Below are 27712 nucleotides of genomic sequence, written 5' to 3' on the forward strand. Positions count from 1 at the left end.
TATAAAAAAAAATTCAAAAAGAGAATGTTTTTAACGTTATTTTGACACTAGTATAAAACAACTTTGTCAAACTTCACATGGCCTAATAGTAACCAAAAAAGTTCTATGAATTATCCTTGAGTTCAAATGTAACAAAAATGAAATTAGAAAAATATATGACAATCAAAATGACATAATTTATTAAAAATTAAAATGAATAAAAGGCAATACTCTACAAAATAGTAAATATTATTTCGAAATCATTCGTAAGATTTCAAAAGAAAGAGTACGATATGGTAGAAGCGCCAACGTATAACTAGGATTGAACTATTTAATTCTCAAGGAATTCTAAATATCAAAGAATTTTGCGACTACTTAGACTTATAACTGGTAATTTCTATTACTCTTATTTCGCTATTTGATTTTTAGACTTTTCATTAAATCCGGAAAATTAAAATATTTTTTTTTATCTTTATTAAATAGCCTAAAATAATAATTATAATTTGGTAGACCTGCTATTATTATATCATAAGTAGGCTATTTATTTAGTTATAATAACTACAACTATTCATATGTTCCCGCCTATACTAAGTGACTCTTTGTTCTAATCTGTGTAAAAAGTGTTAGGTTTTTGATGAAAATATGAATGTTTAGACTAATTCGCAAAATACTAGACGCCGGTAAGAGGGCGCACTGAGTGCGGAAATAGCAACGGATCGTAATTTTAGTGAAATCAGGGCAACACGGCCGCGGACAGAAATAGTGACCGTCGGCGCACGAGTCTTCATGCTGACAATTTCGTCCGGATAGGGTGCGCGATTGGTTGCTCCCGACTGCCCAGCGCCACGCGCGTGGAGTGCCACTACTCCGGGATCCTGGCCCTCGCGAGTGTTCTTCTACTTACATGATTACATAATTCAATGCGCCAGATTGTTCTGTGTATATTATTACTCCTGTGATGTATTGCGTGCACCAAATCCAAAGTGCAAACCATCGTTTTTTAAACAGCTGAATATTCCTGAGGGACGAAACACAAAAATATATGGTAAGTAATTTAAAATCTAAAGTTTTTACTACTCTCTTCGAAAGCATGTATTTTGTAATATATTTAAAATATGATAATAATTCCAAAATAATAGATGCGAATAATTCATAATTGAGCCTGAGTGGATATGAAATATAATAAGTATGTAAATAGTTTTGATATTTTGGGATATGCGAGGCGGAATAAATGGGTCGACGAGGCGTCGGCGACGTGGCAACGCCCGTTCTATCCCGGTCACAGCTGCCGTTTTGTATGCACATCGTGTTATAAAATATTCTATTATAAAAATACAATTAATTAAGTTTGTTGGTAAATACAAAATGTTTTTTTAGACTTTTTTAAAGTCATTTAACAATATTACGTCTATTTTAGCAATGTGCTTATATTTCGCGACCATAGATGGCAATATTTTATCTTCAATAGAGTACATATTGTTTTTAATGTCATCATAATGTCTTTACTTGTACTGTTTGTTATTTAAAATATCATCAAATTTATAACATGGAAATACAAAACTTTAAAAGGAAAAACTATTCCCGCCATTTTTCTATTAAACTTATTTGCTGGTAAAAACAATGATCTCTTAGAGTGATTAGGTTAATTCGAAAGTATATATATAGTTTATTTATTGAAATAAAACGTTCATTTATGATGACATTACCAAAATACAAATTGAATAATATCTTAAACCTGCAAAGTTAACGAATACTTTTAAAAAAATGTTTTATCTCAACATATTGAAGAAATCAAATGCAAAGAGTCGTTGTTTTAATTATGCTCATATTCCATTAATAGCAAGCTTTGGTAATGATAGTTGAGTACAATTATTAGATATAATCCAAGCTTAACCGAATGTTTCTATAGGATCAATTGTGGAGTGGTCTCACTAACGCTAATAATGGCCAGATATACGCAGTGAATTAATTCCCGCGTATAGCTCAAACATAAATAATCGAACACAGACTAACTTCAGTGTGCTACACATCAATATGATAATCATTTTCACCTGGTCATCCCAGGGGATCATTTTTAAGTCTATTTTAAATTTTAATTTCGTATCTATATTACGTATTTTAGACTATCATATAACTTCACCTAGATGTTTATATATTTTAAAAAGTGCATAATTCTTTGCACAAAAAATATCGAGTGTAAATTACGGCTTACAATAACACTAGCACGTTTTAGCGGTACGCTGCCAGCTTCGCGTAGCCTGCACTAAGGGCGTAATTTCATGAATACCGTTCAGGGTAATATTGTAACAGCTCAAAAAATATTCTGGCCTAGGTTTATAAATAAAGGAGCTGTTAATTCTAGGCGAAATCGATAGTAAACTCTGCATCACAACTTCCGAAATAAGTCCTAGACTTCTTGAAGCGACAAAACTAAGAAAATAACTACAGTTTAATAAGAAAGAAAAGTTCTATTAATAATTTGTTGTAATATTGTTTACAGATAAAATACTTTTTTATGCAGTACAAACTAGCTTTGATAAAATATCATTGGCACCTCTAAAATAAACTTACGTTTTCCAGTTTTTCTCTTCTTTGTTGACCACGAATATAAGGTTTCATGCAAGAATGTTTTTATATCAATATAAGTTTTAAAATTCTATCTAATAAGTTTATGTAATTTACATTAACTTTTATAAAATAAAAAAAATAGTTAACACAATTGAATTAAATATCTGTGCTTTGACATAGTATTAATTAGGAATTATTTCCAAAAGTCTAAGTTTACAAAGCATTTATAGACTTCGACAGTCGTTAGCGACACTGTGTTCTACTTAGACCGGCTTCTACAAAAAAATTCTTCGATAAAGACACGTTTAATGCTTTATCGGACGAATCGTGGATCTTTTTCTCCCAGTGCTAACGCTTTTCAAAATCATCGTAATTTTACCCAGATAATAGTAACTGACCAAGTCGATTTCGGCACTCTCAGGCACCCTTGAGTCGGAATGCTTATCGTGTATTAAATGACAGTCCAAGTCGATGTCTCCTCTTTTCTGCCGGATTACTTCACACAGTTTCTAACAACAAATTTCATATAATGTAGTGACCCGAGCTAAAGTTCCCAAAGAGGCCTAAGGTACGAAAACTGAAATTAGGCAAAACGCTTTCCGCGACTCCCCAAGCTTGCAAAATCTTTAAACGCGAAAAGGGTAACAGTGTATAACCAGACCAAATGACGACAATAGGCATAAAGTTAAATTAAATTATAATATAACACATAGAAGATTATTAAGTATGTACGAGAATGATATATGGGATATTATTTCTTAAAAAATTGAGCTAGACAATAATGATAATATCCTAAAACAGCATACATTTAACTATATCTTTTCTGTAACTTACCAATATTGCAATAATTAGTATCAAATAAATCTACGAATTGTAAATAATGAACGAAATTACAGAGAATTTATTGACGATCGAAACTGTGAATACAGTTTGTGCTAAAAATAATTTGTTGTCTTTAATAGAGGTCACTGCTCTATTTCGTTAGTCGTTAACGCACCGGGTTGTGACTACGGTATGTCCCAGTTTTATGTCTAAACTGCAAAATAACGCAACTTTTTTTTCTTGTAGATAAAACGGCTTAATCATCGCACTAACTTATTGAGATTTTTTTGGAACTGTCGTAAATGTTTCCTAAATTTTTTAAAGAACTCATAACTTTTTAAGAAAATTTATTACCATTGTAATAGTAAAAGTTTCTTTAGTTTCTTAAAACAGATTACATATTATTAGATATCCTTTTATGTATCGACTCATCACGATATCTCTGGAATTATAAGCTTGAGAAAATTTTAACTCAGTATGAATATTCTTTTTGCCGAGAAGAGAACAGTTAAGAATAAATATTCTAATTTTCTCTCACAATCAGGTTGCGAAGGCATATATTAAGTCAGCGAAGCGGCGGGCGGACAGGAAGTGTTTAATATAAAGTTCGGCTTATTTTTGTGACATAAAATTGACAAAATAGTATAAACCTTAGACATTACTCTGCAACGATTACACTATGAGATTATTTACAAGGTAAGAGATTATTTGTAGACGTGTTATAGATGCTGAAAGGGCGAGGCAGAGATCCTAGAGGCGCGGTGCCACCCACTCCAACTATGTCCATACGGTCGGTGGGGCGACCGCCTATGGCGAAGCCAGAGCCCGATTATGAAGTAGTGGAATTTCCCACGGAACAATATGTCAATGCTAAGCTGCAACCACCGCCGCCGCCCCCGCCTAGACCACCGACAGGTAAAGATGTTAAGATACTTATATTTTATTGTTTTAGATCATATTACATAAGAAGTACCAGCAGTCTAGAAACAATTTTAATTTTTTCAAGCGCCAGATAAAGACATAAAAAATTCTGTACGTATTAAGACTTGTAAAACTAATTGTTTTCTACTTAAATCACGGTGACCCTTAGGCAAACGCAAGTAACCGACATAGCCTAACGAACTGGCAAGTTAAAGTAACAGTTGGCAGGCCACGGTGCGTGCAGAACAGATGGCCACTGGGGCCTTTAAGTAGACCACAGACTAAGAAGTGCATCGTGGGACATATATCCCTAATACAAACTATCTTGTTAATATTGTCGGAAGACTTTGTCGATATTGTATAAATAGAAATGAAAGTAAATACAGCAATTTTGATTATATAGTTAATTTAGTTTTGTGTAGTTATATAACTAATTAGATTAAGAAACAAAAATGTTATGGGTGGTAGAAAAGTAGTATATAAAATTAAAGTTGTATATGCAATAAAAAAAGTAAAATTGCGATGCACGATGCTGATTTCTATACATCGATGACTCGTGAATACACATGGATATATATATCAGCTACGACGCTACGGTTAATTTAAATTATTCTGAAGTACATATATGAACAACACTTTAAACTTGAGAATGTCTCCGAATAACTATGTCCGTGGAATGACACCATAACAAAAATAATAGGGCATCCGTTGGAAGCGGGCGCTTCATGCGGCTTATGCGGCGGTGGAGGCGCCCGAGTACGATGCGCCGAGTGCGGTCGCCGCGCCCTGTGCGCCTCTTGTGATGACATGTATCACCGACATCCAAAGCGGCGCCACCATCAGCGACAGGTCACGCATTTTTATTTATTTGTCTTATTTTTCTCTTGTCATATTAAAAAGATATTTCAATTCTGTTAAATGTAGGCGATATTACTTAAATAAAATGTATTTACACCCAATTCTAATTTTTACGTATTTTTTGAATTTAGAAATTAAAAAAAATTGCCAATTTGAAAGATATCAATTAAAGCATTATAACTGAATGTTATATAGCAAATTTTTTTCTGAACTAGGTGCACGACACATAATACAAATAAAATTTTACAATACTAAATAATCGCTGTTACTAAATACATGTCGTAAAAAACTTTTTCAAGGTTGGTCCTGGACGTATATCCTAATAGTATGCTAAATAGTTATAATATTAACGAGTTTAAAATCTATTCTTACATTATTGATCACGAATTTTCCTTGAAAGGCTGAACGCAGTCTCTGCAAGAGTAGCACAAAATTAATTCAAGCGTTTTTGGCCTGGAAATTAAAATGTTACAAAGATGATACAATTCAAGCATGGCATAACTAGTTAGCTTAAAGATTTACCGCAAATTTAGTTTATACAAAACAATTAAAATAGTCTTAATTAACAGCTAACCTTGACCCATGTCGATCCAACAAAAAGTAAAACTCCTTAGTTTTGAGTACTTATTTGCAATTCTCTATCGAAAAGTAATAAAACCCAGCCTATTATGTACAGATTGATCTCTAGTGTTGAAAAAAGGAAAAATCTATGACGAGATCTCTAAAAAAGATCATCATCATTAGGACTCTAACGGAACCATAATCAATTTGCAATAAGCTGATTTTAAGTGCAAATGGGAGTTCATTATATAATTTTCCACTGGATGTATCGTTAAGGATACTACAATACCTGTTAAATATATATATTAAGTTAAATTTAAAAAATCAGGAACGAAGTTGATGTATTTTTATAATAATTACGCCCGACCAAATTTTCACATGTACTTCTGCAAAATTCTATAGGCCTACGTCAAATAATGGGTTAACATCAGGAGAAGACTGTTAAATCTAAATGTCGCAATTTCATCACAAGTTTTAAACTTCATCAAGTTCCGATTGCATACAATGACTATTTAAAAGAATTATTTAGTCACGCGCCAGTTTAGAACATGTGGATTAATATTGGCAAGCGGCTATAGCTGTTCCATCATATTGCACAAAAGATTGTTAGTCGTAATAACATAATTTGATCGTCACGATGTTGGAATTCAGCCAACGTTGTTCTTTAAAAAATAGCTAAGGGCTATCACGTCGTCTACATGAAAGTATATTTACTTAATAAATAAATTGAGAAAATGTTACGAATTTTACGTAATACATACATTAAATAAGTTTTTGTCACTCTGTTTTATCGTTGTACTTATTATCATTTGAAAGTAAAATTAAATTATATTACAGGCGCTGTCACTAACTCAGCTAAACGACGTGCGTCCTCCACTTCCACCAAAGACTGGCCCGCCTGTACCTCCGCCGCGAAAACATAAAGTAATAAAAGAAAATATTTATTTATTAACTGTTCTAAAAATTATGGAATTAAAAACGGAAAGCGCTGAATGCAGGTCGATTTCAACCGCTCTTATTGGAAATCTGTAAGGATGTTCTATGCTCAGCAGTAGACGTTCCTACACCTATAACGATGATGATGTTGATGGACCAAAAAACAACATTTTAATGATGTTTGTATAATTTATATCTTATCAATTAAAAGAAAAAAATATAGCGATAGATGTGTTGGTTAAGAACCAATAGAATAACTTCATTTACTTAGATCCCCTCTGCGCAATTCTAGGCGAAGCATAATTTTTTTTACATTAAGAAAGTCTAGGCTATGTGCTAAGGATATGTATTTATGGATGTATGTTAGGAATATAATGACAGCGATTTGTGCTAGGGACGTGGTGACAGAAAGGATGTGTTGCAAGGGATATACATACCGACATAATACTTGCAGTAAAACCGAAACTTTTTGGCCTTTCTAGCACCATAATGTTGAATTCAAATTTGAGTAAAGCAGTAGTAAATAAGTAGATAAGTTTGTCATCAAACTTTTCATAATGATTGAACGAATTATTAAACTTACAGATGTTTATAAAATAAAGTATTACTTGCTTTTATTACATTTTTTTTTATTTTAGATTGCTGGTGATAAACTGAGTGCCAGCCCTAGTCTGTCTACACCAGATCAGCGTCGTGCGACACTAACATCGATTCCATCAAATCAAATGGCCGGCATGCGTTCGCCGGTTGCGACAGCGTCTAATCCAAACCACTTCACTGCTCAAAGATCTCAAGCACCCGTATTACCAGCACACCTACAAATGAACGTTGCAGCTAATGCGCACGCGAGCCATCTCGGCAGCCTGCCATATCTGTCGGCGACTATGCATCACGCTCAACCACCTGTCGTTCCATCGCAAGAGCAATCCAACACACTTGGACATGTTCCTAATGCATGGAACCGTCAACGATCATCGCTTCCTGGCTTTATACCGCCAAATATGGTATAAAAATTATAACTTTTATTTTTTATTATAGGAAACTTAAGTAAACAGTATATTAACAGAAATACAAAAAATAAATAAATGTAATAATAATATACTAGACTAAAAATATAAATATTGTAACTTCCATCAAAATTTATAATCGGTTTGTTATTATTTCCCAAGTGCATAATAGATAGCTCATACCAAATTTTCTGTACACGAATACAAATACTTATATTTATTTTTGAAAAATAAAATTCATTTGTGCGTATTCGTATTTTAACTACAATTATTAATTCTTTAAATACGAACAGGCACAACCTATACCGGTAGAGCCGTGGGACACGTCAGACACCAGTCATTCCACTCAGTCGTGGGGTAGACCGCTCAGAAGAGGAACGTCTGTTATGGAATTAGGAGTTGGACCACCTTCTAACCCTGTCTGTGGCGGCTGTCCTCACTGTTTGGGGCAACCGTGGCGGTACGGTAGCTGTGCGAGTCTCGACCATACGTGGGCGGGGGCGTGGGCACCAAATTGTTGCGTCGGTCCCCACATACAGCACCAACCCCAGCGCCTACCGCTGCATCCCCAAGTACATCCCGCGCAAACACCGCAATCATATCGCAGAGGTATCTCAATTTATTTCAGAAAAAATAATTAATTAAGGAATGTAAAATATTATTATTATAAATAAATTAATTAAATTATATAATTATGATTATTTCATATTCTGGAAAAAACTATATTTAATTTAGCCTCTAAAAAGATTAGGATCTAAACAAAATTTGACTTTTTATCTTTTTTCTTTGTATCTTTCGGCCTCAATGGCCGTCATCAATGTCTGTAAATTACGACTGAAAGGTTCTCGTGTGAGGGGTTAGTAGACGCGGCGTGGGTAAGCCCTCCACTTAGTGGACCGACGATTCAGCCAAGGTCGCGGGAAATAGCTGGTTAATCGGCTGACATATTGATGATGAATCAATGAAGCACTCGATACCAGATACCAAAACAACCGACAACATCGATTAATTTTACAATTATCTTATTTTCAGCTGAAAGTAGACCAGTGTCACGGGTAGCTTCCCGGGCGGGTTCGCGAGCTGCGTCACCCGCGATGAGCGTCCGATCAAGAACTTCACGTCGCCCAAAGCACCGAACTCCATCACCACCACCACTGCCCTCTAGCGACGCCGACTCGGAGAGCGAAGAGAGCGACCGCGGTCCAGCAAAGCAAGAGACGGAGGAGGAACGCCTGGGCCCGCCGCCCTCACCACCGAGTGCGACGTGGCAGTGCGAACACTGCACCTACGTCAATGAACCGGGCGTCCGCGTCTGCGTTGTCTGCTGCCGAACCCCAACAATAAGCCCACGATTACTTAACGATGCAAACATTAAAAACGACTTGAAGCAACTTAAAATATCTGATAAACGATCTCCTTCCGTAGCGCGAACGTCAGCAGAAGGGAATATTGCTAGACACGGTATGTATGTAAGTTAAGAGATTCTCATCTATGCACTGAGACTTCACGATATCTCTGAAACCATATCAAGCTTAGAAACTTGGAATTTGGTAGGAATTTATAAATATATTTTACGATATTCTACTCGAATGAGAGGTGAAAAGAAAATTCAATTATATTTCTCTCTATATAATTCTCTCAATTATAAAAATATAAATATTAATATAATATAAATAATTTCGAAGAATAGATATTATGAAATTATACCAACAAAAGGCAGTGAAGGCCTTGCGAGCAGGCGGAAGACAGCTATTGATTTACATAATAAAAAAATATTCATAACCAGGTATCGTATTACCGAATGCATATTTGCCTAAAGTTATTCGGTAGAAAAATACGGATATGGCTACAGTGAATTACTAATAGATAAACGATAAATAGAACAATTTACAGAATCTATACTGCTCACAAGCAAGTATAGTTTTTCGTCCGACTCACACCAGCAGTAAAATTATGCGCTCTCACCGTTCAAAATACTGTTCAAGAGTTTTTTCCATCATAAACTTACAATTCTACTTCAAAGTATTATATTATTTAAATCAACGTGCAATCGATCATCCGATTTCCAATGATAACACGCTCTCCTGATCTATTTATAAACTAGAATAAATTAAAAAAGCTAAATTTCATTACTGTGAGTATTTAAGAGAATGGTTTTCAAGTTTTTTAGGTTGTTATTAGCCTTGCGAAGTTCCTAGAGTTGGGGCCACAAATTATTTCTGTATGAAAGGGTACGGGCCTTAGCTCATTTCTTTCGGATAGTAATTCGTATAAGTATAATTTTTCGTATTCGTCATTTTAAAGGATTTAATTCTGATCTGCAGATAGAGAAAGGTCTAGATCAAAAATACAAAAAGAACGTATTTCAACAGCTTGTGGACCATCTCCACCCAAAGAAGAAAAAACAATTCGTAAACCACAAAACAGATTAGAGACACCAACCAGAGACGAACCTAATCAATTTCCGAAACAGAGCCGAACCCGACACGATATGGCCGTGGGTCCCTCACCTCCAAAGGAATCTACAACAGTCAATCAAATACAGAGGGAGAATACTACCATTAAAACAGAAGATGGTAGTAAAAACTATTTACAAGAAGATGAACCCAAAAGACGCAGTGTTTCTGTTGGCCCATCACCGCCAGGTGAACGAAAGGTTACACAAAGTTCCAACAATCATGTCTCATCCAGCAACTTTGCGAATAATCAAAAAAAGTCCACTGGAACATCACCACCTCGAGAGACTCGTATTGACACACCGTCGAGTCTACTTTCGTCAACTTCGAGCCGGGCCAATGTGTCTAACACAGGCACTTCCCCGCCGCCCCAAAGCATATCAACACAGGTAAAGCACAATATTTGATATCCACTAGCATATCTTAAGGAAGGTTTTAGCACAAAATTCCTTTTTTAAATATACTAGCTAATATTTTTAACTAACATTTTTTTTAGTTTCAAGTTGATTATTATTTTTTATTTCAAATAATAGCACAAATGATTAATACTAAAATTCGATTAAGATACGCTAGCACTGACCTATAATTTACCTACAAGTCTCTCGACTTTTCGAAAAATTAATACAGGTACTTTCCATAATAAACTTTATATTACATCCTTTGATAAATCTGAATATATTTATTTAATTAACATTACTATAAAAATATATTATTTGCATCAAAAATTTAATATAGACCTGCATATCATCTTGATGCAAATAGTTTATATTTAAAATTGTGTGATTACTGCTTATGTTTTCACTTGGCTCGTAGACCTTTATCTCAAAGATCAGAATGATTATAATTGCATTCGTACACAATCTATCTTAATATCTCTGCAAATACATGGCATATACCTATACTTTCGTGTTCTTATATACAGACTTACGACGTAGCAACCACGCGTGAATGGGAGCGTGCACCATCGGCGTGTCGGTCGCGTGCCCGTCGACGTCTCCGTGAGGAGGGACGACGCGAACGCTCTCACAGTCGACATTCTTTATCCAGTGATACAAGAGTAATTTTTCACAAGTCCTAAAGAAATTAATATACATTTTAACACATATATATTCTCATTTAACACATGGCGATAATTTGCCAGAAATGCTATCTTATTTTTTAAACGGTCTCTTAAATATTTTTCTACTTTAGTTATTTAAGTTTACCAACAAGCATATCTATTCTTCTCTAGAATTAAAATTCGGATTACTAAATGATAAAATTAATTATTTGTTTTCTATATATCCCTATAGAATTTTTACTTCCGGAAATTATTCGCCAGTGGTATTCTAATAGAAAAATAAATTACTGTGACTTAGATTAGATCACTCTAATCACTTTATACACAGTAATTGGAAATAGGTGTAAAAGCTTTTAGTCGACAAATTGAGCTGTACATTCACCTCATTGAAGCTTTTACACTATAGCCAATCACCCTGTATAATTCTGACATGCAAAAAGCCTGCAAATTTTTAATAATAAAATATGGTAAATAAGCAAACAGTTCGTATATCATCTCATATGTTTATTATTTTAAACAAAACTTATTGATGATTTAGGAAAGCGAGCGGAGTGTACGAACAAGTGGAGGCAGCAACCTTGTGCCTGGGCGCTGGGAATGGCGTGAACCTAGAGACAGCAGTCCAGGTGGAGAATGGAGTGGCAGCGAACGTCATCGCTCCACTCGACTTTCGCGACGAGCTTCACACCTAGACTTAAGGCGAACGCGTACTTCACGACGCTCCAGTGTCTACGGATCCGAGGTTCTCTACCCCGTCGTCTAAATACTATAATATAAATCAAGATTATTGTTAATTTTTATAGCTATAGTTTAATTAGATTAAAACTTACTGTTTAGCAGAACACACTAGGCACAACCTGTCTTCTTCCTTATTCATTCTTTATCATCGAGAGTATAGCATAATAAGACTTACTACGCGGCGGTCAGGTCTTGTATAATATTTTGTGCATTAAAGAAGACGACGTTTACGAGCTGGCACTGTCTAGAGTGAGCAGCTCCTGTATGTAACAGGGAGGCCAACCTATGACACGCGAACCGGCTTCGTTTATTTCTCGAAATATTTCAATATTCGGAACTACGTACTCACGTGAATCATTTACGGAAATTCGTGAAATCCAAAGTATCCAGTATTAACTAACCATCTGTTGCATCTGTAAGAATGACTGAGAAATACTGCAATTTTCATCAAATGAAAAGACGTAAAGTGATTTATGTCGAAATAACATTTTGGATGGAAGATTTAAGTTCACAGAATTATATATCAGAGTAGGTAATAACAAGGTAAAATAAAAATTAAAACAAAAGCAAATTTAAAAAAAAACATTATAAACGATTACGATATTATTGCTACTTTCGTACTTCATGGCATTCTCCTTAAGTAAGACCGTATTGGTCAGTTCAATTGTGATGGTATTAATACTTAACATAGGATTTGTAGGAAAAGTCGAAAGACTTTTGGAATTACTATATAATAAAAACATTGTTAATCACCAAAGTACATACTCTTTTTCATTTTTCTTTTCATTTTTCCCATGTAGCTAAAAGGGTTGTTACTAGTAAATTGTATTTGGCAACTGTTCTAATTAAATTAAAACAAAAATTAAATTAAACAGACTACAAAAAATTCTTCTGTAATTATAATTTGTATTCGATATTTACAATGTCACATAAATTAATATTTCTTCTGAACAGGCACCGTCCCCGGAACCATTCTCAGGAAATAGAGCCGTCTCTCTCGAAGTTTTAGCAAGCAATGGAGCCCGAAGGGAAACAGAGAGAGGACTAGAGCTGGCGCGGTTGATGGGCGAGGCTGAAAAGCTTGGATTTAGCGCTGCAGAAGTACACGCAGCGCTGGCTCAAAATCCAGCCGCGCCGTTAGCGTGGCTACGAGAGCGTTGGCCAAGTTTATGCGCAGGAGTGCGAGCTGCTGCGGTTCGTCTCGCACCGGGTGCAATTATTAGCGAGCGCGATGCTAGAACTGCACTCGCCCGACATCGCGGTGCTATGTGGCCTGCCGTCACAGATTGCGTCGAAAAGTGGCGTCGACAGGTGGGTCTTATTAAATAATACGTTTTTGGGAAATTTATTAAGTTAAATTTTATTTTGAGTATTAATATACAGATATTTCAAAAACGTTTTATAGAGGGAAACAATTGGAGTTGAAAGTGAAGGACGCCTTCGCGGACATGTTTGGGGCTCGCCAACCGGAGTGGACGACGATGCAGCACCGCCGACCGACCGCTCACACCGCATACGCGGTAATCTAAAAAAGAAACCAAACTAATAATTGTCGTTGAATCGCCGTTTCATCACAATATCATCATAACCTTCACGTTTACATTTCAGCCGATGAAAGTTCAGATGAGCTTGAACTCCCCTCAGCCGTTACTCAAGATGACGACTGGATGTATTTACCGCTAGAAAACAACACTAGCAGCTTTTATGAAAATTTCCCATCAAAAACAGATAATAACTTACGTAATCACGAAACAGAAGAAATTGCAAAAAAATTAAAATCACTTCTCATACAAGCGGGAATTCCAAACATAAACGAACAATTTCTTTTGAAAGGCTTATTATCAAATCATTCCAATGCTGATGTGGATCAACAAAATGTAACTAACATGAATGAAAAACAAACTTCCAATGAATTAGTTCAATCGGAAAATGATTTTATAGATGCGTACAATGCTTTAACTAGATTAAGTCCTTTACCTAACATTGGTAAATTAAATGACATCATAGATATTCAAAAGCATATGCACCGTAATGAAGTAAGCATGACAGAAGAAAAAATAATTTCTAATTTCTCAAATAACGAATCCAAAGAAGAATACAAAGGACTGGAAAAGTCAGACCTCTTACAATTATCAGCAACTAATAATAGGAATACGCACACACTTTTACAAATACAACCAACCTCACTTAAAAATAGCATTGATAATTTTGAAACTCCTGTACAAAAACATGCTTCAAAATCAAACTCCCGCCACAAATTAAAACTCTTAAAGTTACCAAATGGTAGTCAAGCAAAAAATTTTAAACCAAAAGGTAGACCAATAGATGATTTTAGCGATTCGCAAGAAGACGGAAAACCTAATAATTTAAATGAAATAGTTGACAATACACAAAAGTTAATACAACAAATGAAAAAAGAACTAAATTCTGATATTAAATCACTAGGCAGCAATAGTAGCACTAAAAGAGACTCCGACGATACCTCGAATGATTCTAATTCCAATTTGTCTTCAGAAAAAGAATCATCATATAGTGACACAGAAAATGAAACGGATGATTTATCTTCTGATGATAACGAAAATGAACAATCAGATATAGAAGATACCAAGGTCTCTCACAATGCCACAATTAATAGAACAAGCTCGGAAGATAATGAACAATTCGAAGAGGCTATTGATCACATAGAGAATCAAATTGACAATCCGCACATAAAAATTAATCAGGTAAATAGCCAAGGTGATAATTTTAAAATGAAAAATATTGAAATTTTAGATTCAATTGCAAAAAGTTTACAAGAAGATCACTCGTTATCTGTGCAAGCCTTAGTAACTAATGTTTTTAAAAATAAACAGCAGGACATTAACAACAACTTATTTAGTGCCGTAAATTCTTTCGAAGAAATTTATGAGCAACTAACTGATATAAAAGAAAATGGTGCAAATAAATTAGAATCGACTTCTTCACAGTCAATAAATAACAGAGAACAACAAAAAAATAGTGAAAATCCTAATTTACTTCAAAAATTAATAGGTACAAAAGAAGAAATAAAATACGTTGATTACAATCCACAGACTGCAGCAAATATTTTACTTACAGAAATTTCACTTCAATTACATAATGCTATTTTAAAAGACATTCATAACGATACAAAGTTAGCCAGTAATAATTTACTGAATATGGACACGAATAATATAGACATTGAGATAATAAATTCTAAGGAACATCTGAATACCCAATCCAAGCCACCAGAAATAATTTCTTACTCTTATGAAAACAACGATCAGGATTCTCCCTTATCAACTGTTGAACACACGACTATACAAAACATTACAAATGAATCTTTTCAACCACAAAATGATGTCTCGATTACGGAAGAAAATAAATATGAAACTAAAGATAATGAAATAGCCGCCGATGTTAATTTGCATCAAAATAACACTGCTGTAGAGATTTTGGAAAATACTGTTATTGAGAATGATCAGTTACTTCATTCCGAATCCAAAAGTGCTGTGACTGATGTTAAAATTGACAAACCTATATCTACTGAAACATCAACTGCTATCAAAACAAATTTTTCGTTTAATAAAGGATTACTTAACAAGTCTAATATACCAAAATTAGTAAAAGCATTGCAAAGTAACAAATTAAAGGTAGAAAAAACATCGTCAAAAGTTTTAAGCTCTAAAGTGCCCGTACGACGAACATCTATAAAACATTATCCAGCACCAGCCCCCCCAAATCCACATTTTGGTAAAATCCAAAATGGGCATGTTAAACAACTACAGACTAAGCTATTGAATAACAAATCTCAGAATATGACAACGTCCGACGTTGAAGTATTGCCATCAACTTCTTCCGCTTCTACTTTAACTAAAAAAAAACCTGCGCCATTACCACCAACGGCAATAGAAACTAAACAACAATCTCCACCTAAGGAGCCTTTGGAAAAGGATAAAAATCAATACTTTCGGGAAACTTGTCGCACAGAAGACGAATGGACCGAAAGTGATTCAGAAGTATCACAAAGTCGAACTATCGCTAAGCATAATAGTGATACTGAACCGAATCCCTTGTCACCACCACCACCACCTATTACAATGCGTCGAGTATCAGGACATCTCATCGATTTAGCTACAATTCGACTTCCAGAAGGATCTCCAGAGGTATGGGAAATTTAAACCTTAAAGTTAACGATGACGTATACCACCATGAGAGCACCAGTGCATGTTTCAACGTTTCAACATTACAGAGGCAAGCTCGTATGCTGCTGGCTGAGGGTGCAACCGAAAATTGGAATCAAGCACAACTAGCAGTAGAACTAATAGCCCGTGGAGTTAATCCACCATCGGCTCTATTAGCAGCATTAGAATGTGTTGATCTTGACTCTGCTCTAACTTACTTACACCAAGACTGTGAATTATGTGCTTCTCGTCTTCCAGAATATGAGGTAAACAAGATTAATCGATAATTGTAAGATTTAATAGTAAAATAAGCAGTGTAATAACTATAATATCTTTGCAGATGGTATCAATGTTACGTTGCACGCACAGGTGTTGTCGAGAATGCGCTCGTCATTACTTTACCGTCCAAATAACGGAGCGTAGTATAGCCGATTGCGTATGTCCATACTGTAAGGAGCCTGAATTGGAAAATCTTCCTGAAGATACCTGGTTGGAATATTTCGCACATTTAGATATACTATTAAAAACATTACTTGATACTGATGTACACGAACTATTTCAAAGAAAGGTATGAAGGTTTTGTCAGCTTATTTATTTCAATTTTGTGGGATTTTCATTTTTATTTAAATAATAATTACAGCTAAGAGACAGAACCCTCGCACGGGATCCAAATTTTAAATGGTGCGTGGAATGTTCTTCGGGATTCTTCGTTCATCCGAAACAAAAGAAATTGCGGTGCCCAGAGTGCCGATCCGTTACTTGTGCGTCGTGCAGAAAAAAGGTGCACATTTAAACAAATGAAAATTTCATTATATGAGAGGCTATGTGAAATATAAACTGTAACATTTTCAGTGGTCTTCCAATCATGAAGGACTCTCATGTGAGCAGTATACAAAATGGTTAGAAGATAACGACCCCGAACGATCAGTGGCTGCGGTGCAACAACATTTGCGGGAAAATGGTCTGGAATGTCCACGTTGTCATTTCAAGTATTCTTTATCTAGGTATGATAACTGAAAACTAGAAAATACCATACCTTTGCTTAACGTATCTTAATTTGAATAAAAGGACGATCACAGAAGTATTGACGTAATGCATCTTAATGTTTTTATACCATAACGAGCAATGGTATCTTAGTAATTTCATTAAATTGTAATTGTATGACGTAATGCCGGAGAATGCATAATTTATCTATTTATTTAGTGATGACCTATGAGAGGTTTTCACGCTTTTGTCGCATCCAAAATGCAGACGCGGTCTCTTACTGTCGTGTCGGACAAAATGATGTTTCATTTCATGCTGTAAGATATATTTTTAAATTGGATATATGTAATGTAGTCAATGTATTTAGGTTCTTCATAATTGTTGACGCCCTCTACGGTCGTGTTCCTTACACTTGCTTACTAAAGTATTGTTAGAAAAAGACTATCTTAACTCTATCATGCAAACAAAGTAGAGAAATGCTTGATTAAAACCCATCGAAGCCTTCTTGCAAAAAAAACTTGTATGTTCATTTAATTTTTACTTTGTGGTATTTATTTTCAGAGGTGGCTGCATGCATTTCACTTGCACACAATGCAAATATGAATTTTGCTATGGGTGTGGCAAGCCTTTTATGATGGGAGCTCGATGCGGCCTCAGCGAATATTGCGCAAAGTTAGGACTCCACGCCCACCATCCTCGTAATTGCCTTTTCTACTTACGTGACAAAGAACCACATGAACTTCAAACACTGTTACAGGTACATGAACTCTTAAAACTTCATTTACGGTTATAAAGTTTATCTTTTCTTAACTTCTATAATTCAACGAAAAAATACATCAATTCTTTTTGACGATTATTGTAAACATATAAATTTAATACTAATAATTGTAACTGTAACTGTAATTTAATACTACACTAACACCGTAATTATAATTTAAGATAGTATAATATCACCATCATATCAGCCGATAGGCTCTAACTACAACGCATATGCCTCCCCCTCAAAGATCGCCACGACGACCGGTCTGGCGCTACCCACATCAAGTGACTTCTCGCGACCTTGATTATGTCATCGGTCCATCTACTCGGGGGTTTACGTCCGCCGCGTCTAACGGCTCGTAGTCGTCACTCGAAACTTTTTCCCAACCGCCGTTGGCTGCACGAGCGATGTGCCATAACCAATGTTACTTCAGACGAGCAATACGAGCTACACAAGTCAACGTAACGAGTCTTGGTTCACCTGCGGATCTCCTCATTTGACCTTGTAGCTAAGCTCCGAGCATAACCCTCTCCATACTCCATTATAACTTTAGATTACAAATAATAGTAAACTTCGTTTTAGATGAATAATGTAGCATACGAAACGGAAGCAGCAGAAGGCAGTACAAACCGTTGTCCTATACAATTACAACGTGAAACGCCAACAGGACTCGTTGATGGTGCTTGCGGCAGTGAATCTTCTCCCAAAAATGCTGGACTTTGCAAGTGAGTTTGTTAAAAATATCGACAAAATAAAAATAAATGTATAGGCAAAATATTTTTATTTCAAGATAGGGCTAATCGTTATATACACCTACCTGCAAATAACACATCATCCCCAGCAACGTAATTTAAAAATAATCTATAAAAAATGTAGAAAAGTGCGTGCGAAGAGGAGGGTGGGGCGGTGAGTGTACGATGTGCTTGCAGGAATCATTATCTGGAGTATCTCAGCCGGCTGGTGAGAAGTCGTCACATCGATCCGCTGCCTATCCTGGGAGTAGACGACCTTGAAACACTGGTTCGCCGTGCTGCCCTCCGTCTCCCTCCGCGACCCTACGGCACGCTAGAGGGTCTCTACAAGAGAGGCCTTATCGAGGTGTGTTCACACCCTATCTTCTTACAGGATACACTATGTGGAGTATCTGGCGGGACTGGCGCGGAATCTTGATCCCATCCCGATCATGGACGTCAGCGAACTTGTCGCGGAGTTGCGCCGTAGAGCTCTTCCGTTACCTGAACGCGGCCCCTGGGATACAGATCCTATTTACGCAGGGATGTGCGCTGAGGTATATTACAACACGTGTCAATATAATTAATGAAATCAAGTCATTAATGGAAACTAAGCAATGGGGCTGAAAGAGAATGTATCCTTGTTTTTAAATGACCACAAACTTATTAATATTGCAGTCACCATCATTACTGTTTCAGCAGCAGGATTTCTACTTCTGGACATAGGCCTCATCCCATAGATTTCAATCAGAAATTCATATTTCATTAGTAAGAACAACATTTCAATAGTGATGATTATTATATTATTGATGATTTATTGCTATAACAATATTTGTTCTTATATAGCACAGCAATTTAAAAGAAATTTTGGAACACATACAGAACAACATCATATAATATGAATTAGTTGAAGTGAATGTATTTTTGCGGTCAATTAGACCCTATCCAAAAATCATTTCAGAAACTAAAAATAATGTAATGATAATATAGTAAGGTAGTAAAAGGGTTTTCAAAATTCAGATAGGTTCATATTAAAATCAAATATTCTTACTATTTGTCATTGCAGACCTTTGTACTACCAGAAATTTTTGGGCAGTCGCATACCAAAGGAAAACTAATTAATATATTTCACAGTTATTGCTTTATCCATAGTGATTGGAAATGTGTGTAAAAGTTTATAGCTATTTGCTGCCAAATTCTATACATTACCCCTTTAAATCTTTCACCCCATTAACCAATCACTCTGAATACTGCAATGTTTTCAATGCTCATTTTTGATCTTTTATAATTTTAACCAGAATATTAATATTGCTATAACAACTAAATTATATAATGTATATATGTTTATTTCAATATATGTTTATTTCATTTTATTTAGTTTTACATTTTAACCAAATTACTTTTATTTTACAGATTGTAAGAGAAAAGATTCCTCTCGATTGACATAGAGAAACAATGAGCCTTCAAATCAATCATACTGATTGATAAAAATTAAGCATTGGAAGTTTATTTTTTAACTTAATTTATATGATATTTATAAGCATTTTCAAAACATTTCCCTACTATTGAATATTAACTATTTAATGTATTTTTCCCCTTTGTAAATTTCTTTCAACTGTCATGTATAGAAGTGATTTTAATGTAAGCATATTAGGTCAAAGTATTTATTTAAAAAAATATAATAATAGGTAGAATATATTTTTAGTTTCAATAAATAATACCTTCATTAAGTTCATTCGTTTTATTTGTTAATTAAATAATACATTTTGAATATTACGCTACCGCCGAGCAAAATGTTCATTCATATGTCGTTGATTTCGTTGAATATAGTGTCTATTTGAATGGATACGACTCTCAAGAGAATCTGGCAATGCACGCGCTTCATTACGAACCCTCGGAAGATGTGTATTTGAAGTCTTTTCAGAGGCCTCCTTTTCTGCTATTTGTTTTGCTACACGACGTCCACGCTCAACTTCTCGTTGAGCCCCAGCCGCCGCCATCTCTGCTAATTTAGCAGCCTTCTCCTCTTTACTCATTCTTACACTTGTTTTTATGTTAGGCTCTGATGCGTGTTTATGCCTTCGTACGTCATATTCAGCATCATATTTTCTTTTACTTCTATAGTCCTCCTCTCGGTCTTTGCAAAGATTTTTGTCAAATTTGTTTTGTTTTTTCCCAGTTTCATCATCTGATCTATGTCTTTTCATTTGTATTGATTCTTCTTCACTTTTATATTCTTTATACTTCCTTTTATTCTGCTTTGTATGCTGTTCGTGCTCTTCTTTATTCCTTTTTTTTGCCTTTTTAATTTCTTTTTTCGGTGATTCTGAACGTTTATCTTTTCGACTTTTCTCCCTTTTCATTTTTTTCTTTTTGCTCTTTTTCTCTTTTTTCTTCTTTTTGTGTTTATCTTCGTCAGAAGATGACGATGATGATGATGATTCATCCGAAGCAAGCAAAGCTTTTAAATCAAGTCCATTTTTAGCACCCAATGAATTTAATTTTTCTGCTAATATGTTATCTATATCATGTTTCTTCTTTGTCTTTTTATCATTTTTCAACTCCTTTCTTTCATTCTAAAATAAACATCTTTTATTACTTTAATTGGATTGGCCTATTTCCTTTTTTGTTAATTAATTAATAAACATTTTACCTTTTTTATATTCATAAAATACCTTTAATATTTAATAAAATTTAATAAAACAACAACGGAATTTTAACCTAAGCCAAAATTTAAAAAGCACATAGCCTTATTTAAAAAATAGTTCATAACAATCTTTCATCAAATCAATTTAAATATAGTGACAAATACAGGTTATGTTAGCCGATCTCCATAGAAAACTAAGTGACATTGAACATACCCAATTGCTACTTGAGAAAAAAAATAATAACAGTTAAAATTAGGAGGCAGTCATAAGCCTATATTTCTTACTTGTTCTTTCCTTAATAATTCGGTGAGTCGACGACGCTGTAATGGATTATTTAAAAGAGCAGCCCTCGCAGCTCGCTCTCTCTCTTTAATTAATAATAAGGGATCCTCTCTAAGCTTTCGAGCCAAATCTACTTGAGTGTTACTTGACATGGCCAACATGCTGGAACCTACTACTCTTCGGGCTACTGCTGGTATAATATCCTGATTTGCATTATCCACTTGGTCATGGTTTGCATCAACAGATTTACCCAGAAGGTAGTCTTCATGTTGTATCTTTTTATCAGGTTTCTGGAACAGAAAATAAAAGGTGAAATATAACTAATGGCAAAAAAAATATCTATTTGGTTGTTTGCCACATACTTGATATTTGAATACTCAAGAGTAAATACAGAATTACAGTATTTGTGCAATGCAAGATTATAATGATAAAGTTGATTAATTAAGTTTGTGGTATAACATTGTAAACCACAGCTCTCTGTATGTGAAAGAAGTATAGTACCTAAGAAATATGCCTAAAACATCAGATGGCTTGCTGCATGGTAATGGAGTGTAATAGCCAAGCTTAATAGGCTCTCTATTGGGTAAAGTTAGAGGGTTGGAACATGCTCTCAATTCTTGCCAACTTTCTGATGGAATAATCATCTCATCCTCCATGTTGGTGACATTAACATGATAATGTAACCTGTCTGACATATGAAGGGTATTTCTTAGATACCATGATCCTTCACCATACAGAAAGCCATGGTCTACAATGAACACCACAAATTTATAAACTTTCTTCACAGATGTTATTTATCATTCTATCAAATGTATAAGCATAAACTTATTCTTGAAAGCAAAAGGTGACTGTCCTCATACGGTAAAGATACTAACAGTCATCAAAGCAGTTCACAAATCCATTAAATAACAATCCCAATATAAATAATGATATGAATAATGATAAATGAAATTTTATACTGGAAAGTACTATAAATATATTTATTTGAATGGCAAACACTTTCAAAAATCACCTGAAACGCTTAAATTATCAATGAAAAATGAAAAAGGAGTTTGGAAAAAGAAGAACATCGCATTTGAGTTTTTTAATTAAATACATTTGTCAAAAATAAAAACTTGTTAATACTGAAGAAAAATTAGATAAACCTACACAATAACACCTACGACAGTAAAGAAGTAAAAGTATATATCCCAAAGTTCATCAAAAAACGACAGACCAGCATAATGCATAATTTATTTTGTATATAGTTCTGATGAGTAAATTTAGTAACAAAGTATTTGTACGTACTAGATTGAGTAACTAAGTATTATCTCTCAAAGTTCTTACAAACAATGAAGATCATTTTTTTTTTTTTATTATTAAATGGAGACAATTTATCATCAACATTTACATGAATATTGGTTATGCCTGCTTTATGTCATTGGCACTTCTTTAAGATGTCAATGATCAGTCTTAACAGATTCTGTAGGTCATTTTTTACAGTTTGTTCTATCCACTATTTTAAGTTTTAGTTCATTATAAGAATAAAAAAATTAAGTAGTATTTATTTACTTACATCATACATCCAATGTAAACGATCCTCATTACATGAACTGCTGCCAGTTGTGCGTTTAGTTATTTTATTTAATTCCTCTCTGTCTCTTTCTTCAGCACGTTCGCGTTGCAACTCCATTATACGTTTTTTTTCTTCAGCTGCTGCTTGCTCTGCCTTCCATACACGCTCTTGGTTTTTTAAAGTACTCGGGTGCCATGCTTTTTTAGCATTCTAACAGTGATCAGAACATATTTATACAATTTAGATATCATGTTACAAAAATAATAACACCACAGGTAGATAAATAGTATCTTACCAAATCCCCACCACCCATGATGGATACTGGTATATAAACTTCAACTAGAAATCACCTAAATGCTAATTGAAAAAAAATTAGAGGTAATCTTTACTGGACATATATTAAAAACAACAAATATCATTAACACAAACAACTTTGTCTAGTATCAAAAGTTAAATTAGTATTTCTTTTTTTTTCTTGCTGTAATAAAAGACAAAGACCTAATACATCCAGCCTTGAGTTAAATTATTAACAAGATTTTGTTTTACCTAAATAAAATACACTTAATTTTTACAATTAAATTTAATATGATAAAGCTTTTAATTGTAAGTTATTTGTGAAATATTTATGTGTATTATGATTCTTGCAAATACTAGGTTGTCTGCGTGACCGTATGGTGATGTATGTTTTCTGCATAAAAAAATCTTCAAAATAGGAATTTTGAAAAATTGCTTTTGTCAAATGATTACCACATTTTTTAAAGTTTTTAAAAGCGTATTTTATGATGTTTTTACGAAGGGCATATTTTTATGCACATATGTTTTTTCATTATCACTACCATTCTGGTAAAAGTAAACCAGTATTTTTAAGGAATATTATCACTCAACATTCTTTTTTAATAATAATTAAAGTTTTTTTAATGTAAGACCTCATCTAAAGCCCCATAAACCTCTTGATTTATGTACTAAACATAGATACACGTATTTCTGCGAATATTTCGGAATTCATAAGCATGTAACACACAGAGGGCGCTTTTCTCCTTTTTCACCAGAAAGAAACGTGACGTTTACCCAGTGGCAAGTAATACTGCCTTTCACCTTATGCGCTATATGCTGAAGTCAGGACCCCGGTAATTTCATTAGATACAGGGTGCTTAAAATCGGATGATAACTGTAATAAAAATGTAAACCATATTTTCATTAAAAACCAACTACGGCACAAAATATTTAATAAAAAATAATTACGCTTTTTCTTAATAGTTAAATAAAACGCATAAAAATAATAATTTGTTAATATTACATAATGCATTATTAAAATCTGTTGTATTTTCTTAAATCTTATAGTAATATATTAGTTAACGAAATTACTCACAGAGTAGTTATCATTTGTACGTATTTACGTATTTAGAAACTATATCAATATATTTAATGTTACAGTAGGCAGCGAGGTCGGTCATTCAACCTTCTTGTCTCCATTTCGTCTTTCCCGGCAGAGACCGGCGTGCTGCCTTGTCTGTCGGGTCAATGACTCCACAGACGCTTACATAATTTTTTTTAACGTAAATATATGTATTACGTGCCTGTTGTATGTATTACTATAAACTTATTTTAAGATGATTATACCTTTTAAGGAACGTTATGGATAGTTGAAAGTATTAAAACACATACTTTTATCTTTATTACGTATGTTTATTTATTTAAATTTTTTTATACCATGTGCAAAGGTTGCCTGACAGATAACCTTTTAGCAGATAAATTAATGATGGTAGGTGAAATAAGAGATAACGTGAAACAAGAAATTAATCGGTTATCCTCAAAATTACCTAACAAATTCAAACAATACTTGTATTTAACGACAATTAAACAAAAGCTAATAAAGTATATAAACCAATGTAATAAAAATGTGCAATTATTGTGATTGTGTATTCGTCATCTTATTACAACAGTGTTCAAATCTTTTGTTTGAATACGTAACGATTTTATTGTTGTATATTTAAGCCAATGTGTTGCTATACACCATCATTATTTTCATATTTAAAAATTTCTGCTGTTTGTTGTATAGTGGTGTAAATAAGTTAATAATTTCTCAAAAACCGTGACCTAACTTGTATATTATGTTATAACTATGTTATATACAATAAAAAAAACAAGAACAAAGTCATAGATTTTTGATTCATTTTCCTATTTCTTTTAGCAAAATATATTAATGAGTGTATGTAACTGCAGCAACGATTTGTTTCAATTTTAGAATGTTATGAGGATTATCAGTTTTTCGAGTAATACTATGCTTTGCTGTAAAATAGAAATATAATATCATACAAACACTTATCGTAACTACGTTACACAAGACATGTAACTACGTTAATCGAAACCGTTGCCATTCTGTTTTTTCAACTGTTTTGTGTCCATGATTTATTTGAATTTGTATGTAAATGTAAATAATTTGTATGTAAATGTAAATGTATTGTAAATGTAAATCTACATCAGTAAAGACTAGGAACAATTTAGATCTGGAAAGCACATCTTAAATAACATGTGAGAAAATTCCATTCTCGCCTAACGTTTCCTCCTCTGTGACATTTCACTCGAGAGTACAATCAGAGAAACAAGATAATTTTATTAGGATAATTTTCATATTCAATCCGAATTTAAGAAAAAACATTTCGAAGAGTGACAGTAAAATCAATAACTAAGTATAATGACAAACAATATCTCTATAACTTTCAATCGAACACAAACGTAAATTGTGTTCTAATATTATTGTAAAAATGTATGTGTATTGATATATGTAAATGTATTGATTTGGCTCTATTCGTAGACTACATCAGCATATACACTTCCGGCAGAACTACCGACGCCTTTGGCCCATTTCTCCAAGCCTCTTAAGGTGCTACTTCCGGAAATGTATAAAAAAGATTAACATAAAATGGGAAGCAATGCCCTTCTCGAAACAGAACCGCCTCCTTTCCTCCAAAAGCCTAGTAAGTTCAGTGTCGTCCTGTATGACAAACTTAATTTTGAGAGAGAAATCAAAGAGAGCACGTTACATTTGAAAATAAAGCAGCATTCGTCTTTTGCAACCTCTTTCCTCGACTCTACAGCTGCAGTGAAAAGTCACGAATAGAATGACACTACAAAGTTCTCATTAGACATATCCTTACAAACACAAACCCACAAAAATTACACAAACCTCTGTCGTACAAAACAGGTTCATACACTTGGTTCGTACGTAATGGAAGTTTGCAAGGCGGGCAAATACACATTACTATGTCGAACCCTCCGAGAACCTACAAACATCGCGCCGTCGTGATATCGAGAAAATGAGGCAACGAAAGTAAAACAAACAATATTTAAAATAATTAGCAACCAGTCAAGAATAAAACGTCCTTGCCGGCGAGGCCAACTCATAAAATATAGGGGACGACAACTTCCAATTATTGTAATAAGGTTGCAGTGCTAGAATTTTTCTCAGCAGCCTTACAATCCGGTAATAAAGTGATAAAGGATAGACATATTCGAGATGTGGTATTGGCGCCGAATATTACGAGTCCTGTGTACAGCGCGCTGCATGCTAAAAATCCCGTGGATAGCGCGCCGTATTAATTCGTCTATCCCCATAAAATTTATGAGCTCGACTGCCCATAATTCGCTTACGTATAATCTTTAAGTACCTCGGTCATAGGCAAGGCCATTGTCGGCAATGTACAAGAGATGTTAAAAAGGCTAGAAGACGGTTGCCAACTCGCTGAACAGACATAGTCATAAAAGCATGGAACACTGCCCATTGCTCCATAAGCTTTAACAACAAAAAACCTATAGAACAATAGTTGAGGAGATTGATATGTTTGGGCACGACGACCCACAGTAATGAAAAAGCGACAAAAATTATAATAAACTATGTAGAAAATGTTACCAAAAACTTTGTTACCAAAAACGCTAAACCTCTTTCAGTTCGATTTTTTCATAATGGCAGTTTATAAATGTTTTACGAATTTTTGTTAAAATATCTAATTCCGATTATTAGAAATTAATTTCAGATTTTTGCAGGCGAAATTTTAGTACAGCCACTTTTTCACGGTGCCTTGTAAATATACTATGGACGTCCCCTTTTTGTTTTACATATACGTGTATCTGGTGGTAGACTTACAAGAGTGATCATTCATGAAATTTCAAAACAGTATCTAAAGATCAATTCTTTTAAAATCCTTATTGTTCAAGAACTAAAAAAAGTGACTTCGTTTCACGAAAAAAATTTTGGCGAACGATGTTGGAGCGATTTTGGCCTGTAACTACCATTTTTTGGAGCGACGAGGCTCATTTTCCCTTAAACGACGTAAACAAGCAAAACTGCCGTTATTGGTCTCCAAAAACCCGCACCCCTCAACTAAAACATTAAAAACATTTGCCCCGGAGTAACTGTTTTTAATGCCTTATCCACGAATGGGAAAATTAGACTTTTTTTTAAAATTCTCGAGGCTTCGCGATAAATGTAATAAGTGATAATTATCCAGCCAGAGCCAGAGCTTCGATGAATTTTCTTCGGGAAGTTTTCCGCCAAAAACAGATTGGTCGCTTTGAGAATACACGTGGACACCGATGACATCCGAATAACTCTAATAGATTTTGTATAAAGCTGCCTCAAATAGAGAGTTTGCAATGACCTATGTT

General features: G+C 34.3%; 2 protein-coding genes across 4 annotated transcripts; one reads left to right on the top strand and one right to left on the bottom strand.

The window, feature by feature from the left end:
- Nucleotides 1-798: 798 nt before the first annotated feature.
- Nucleotides 799-20248, top strand: LUBEL (Linear Ubiquitin E3 ligase). 3 transcript variants are annotated; one of them, XM_068764716.1, is made up of 21 exons: nucleotides 799-1024; nucleotides 4095-4284; nucleotides 4991-5139; nucleotides 6547-6633; nucleotides 7284-7649; nucleotides 7946-8261; nucleotides 8685-9113; nucleotides 9977-10497; nucleotides 11031-11165; nucleotides 11707-11910; nucleotides 12861-13217; nucleotides 13312-13426; nucleotides 13515-16069; nucleotides 16156-16353; nucleotides 16428-16655; nucleotides 16728-16868; nucleotides 16940-17091; nucleotides 17633-17828; nucleotides 18414-18556; nucleotides 18761-18929; nucleotides 19976-20248. In XM_068764716.1, the coding sequence occupies exons 1-21, from the start codon at nucleotides 1022-1024 to the stop codon at nucleotides 20003-20005; spliced, it is 6684 nt and encodes a 2227-aa protein (XP_068620817.1). In that variant the 5' UTR covers nucleotides 799-1021; the 3' UTR covers nucleotides 20006-20248. The 3 variants fall into 3 exon arrangements, with proteins under 3 accessions (XP_068620817.1, XP_068620818.1, XP_068620819.1); XM_068764717.1 differs by lacking the exon at nucleotides 18761-18929 and adding an exon at nucleotides 18957-19119; XM_068764718.1 differs by having other exon boundaries at nucleotides 5006-5139.
- Nucleotides 20249-20273: 25 nt separating this feature from the next.
- On the bottom strand, nucleotides 20274-23482 carry LOC137921922 (pre-mRNA-splicing factor CWC25 homolog). The gene is made up of 4 exons (XM_068764719.1): nucleotides 23343-23482; nucleotides 23048-23257; nucleotides 21495-21782; nucleotides 20274-21138 (listed from the first exon to the last, which is right to left on the bottom strand). The coding sequence occupies exons 1-4, from the start codon at nucleotides 23358-23360 to the stop codon at nucleotides 20341-20343; spliced, it is 1314 nt and encodes a 437-aa protein (XP_068620820.1). The 5' UTR covers nucleotides 23361-23482; the 3' UTR covers nucleotides 20274-20340.
- Nucleotides 23483-27712: the final 4230 nt, after the last annotated feature.

This window comes from Battus philenor, unplaced genomic scaffold, assembly GCF_028537555.1.
Source record: "Battus philenor isolate CCGP_79_NKW_IND1 unplaced genomic scaffold, ilBatPhil1.0.hap1 SCAF_2, whole genome shotgun sequence".
Classification (NCBI taxonomy): domain Eukaryota; kingdom Metazoa; phylum Arthropoda; class Insecta; order Lepidoptera; family Papilionidae; genus Battus; species Battus philenor.

What these genes read in the sequence shown, in the direction of transcription:
- LOC137921922 (XM_068764719.1), bottom strand. An exon ending in GTTTACATTGGATGTATGAT is followed by an intron (nt 21,783 to 23,047) that starts GTAAGTAAATAA and finishes TTTCTGTTCCAG; the next exon opens with AAACCTGATAAAAAGATACA. An exon ending in AATTATTAAGGAAAGAACAA is followed by an intron (nt 21,139 to 21,494) that starts GTAAGAAATATA and finishes TGTTTATTTTAG; the next exon opens with AATGAAAGAAAGGAGTTGAA.
- LUBEL (XM_068764716.1), top strand. An exon ending in TTCCAGAAGGATCTCCAGAG is followed by an intron (nt 16,070 to 16,155) that starts GTATGGGAAATT and finishes TCAACATTACAG; the next exon opens with AGGCAAGCTCGTATGCTGCT. An exon ending in AACTTCAAACACTGTTACAG is followed by an intron (nt 17,829 to 18,413) that starts GTACATGAACTC and finishes ACTTCGTTTTAG; the next exon opens with ATGAATAATGTAGCATACGA.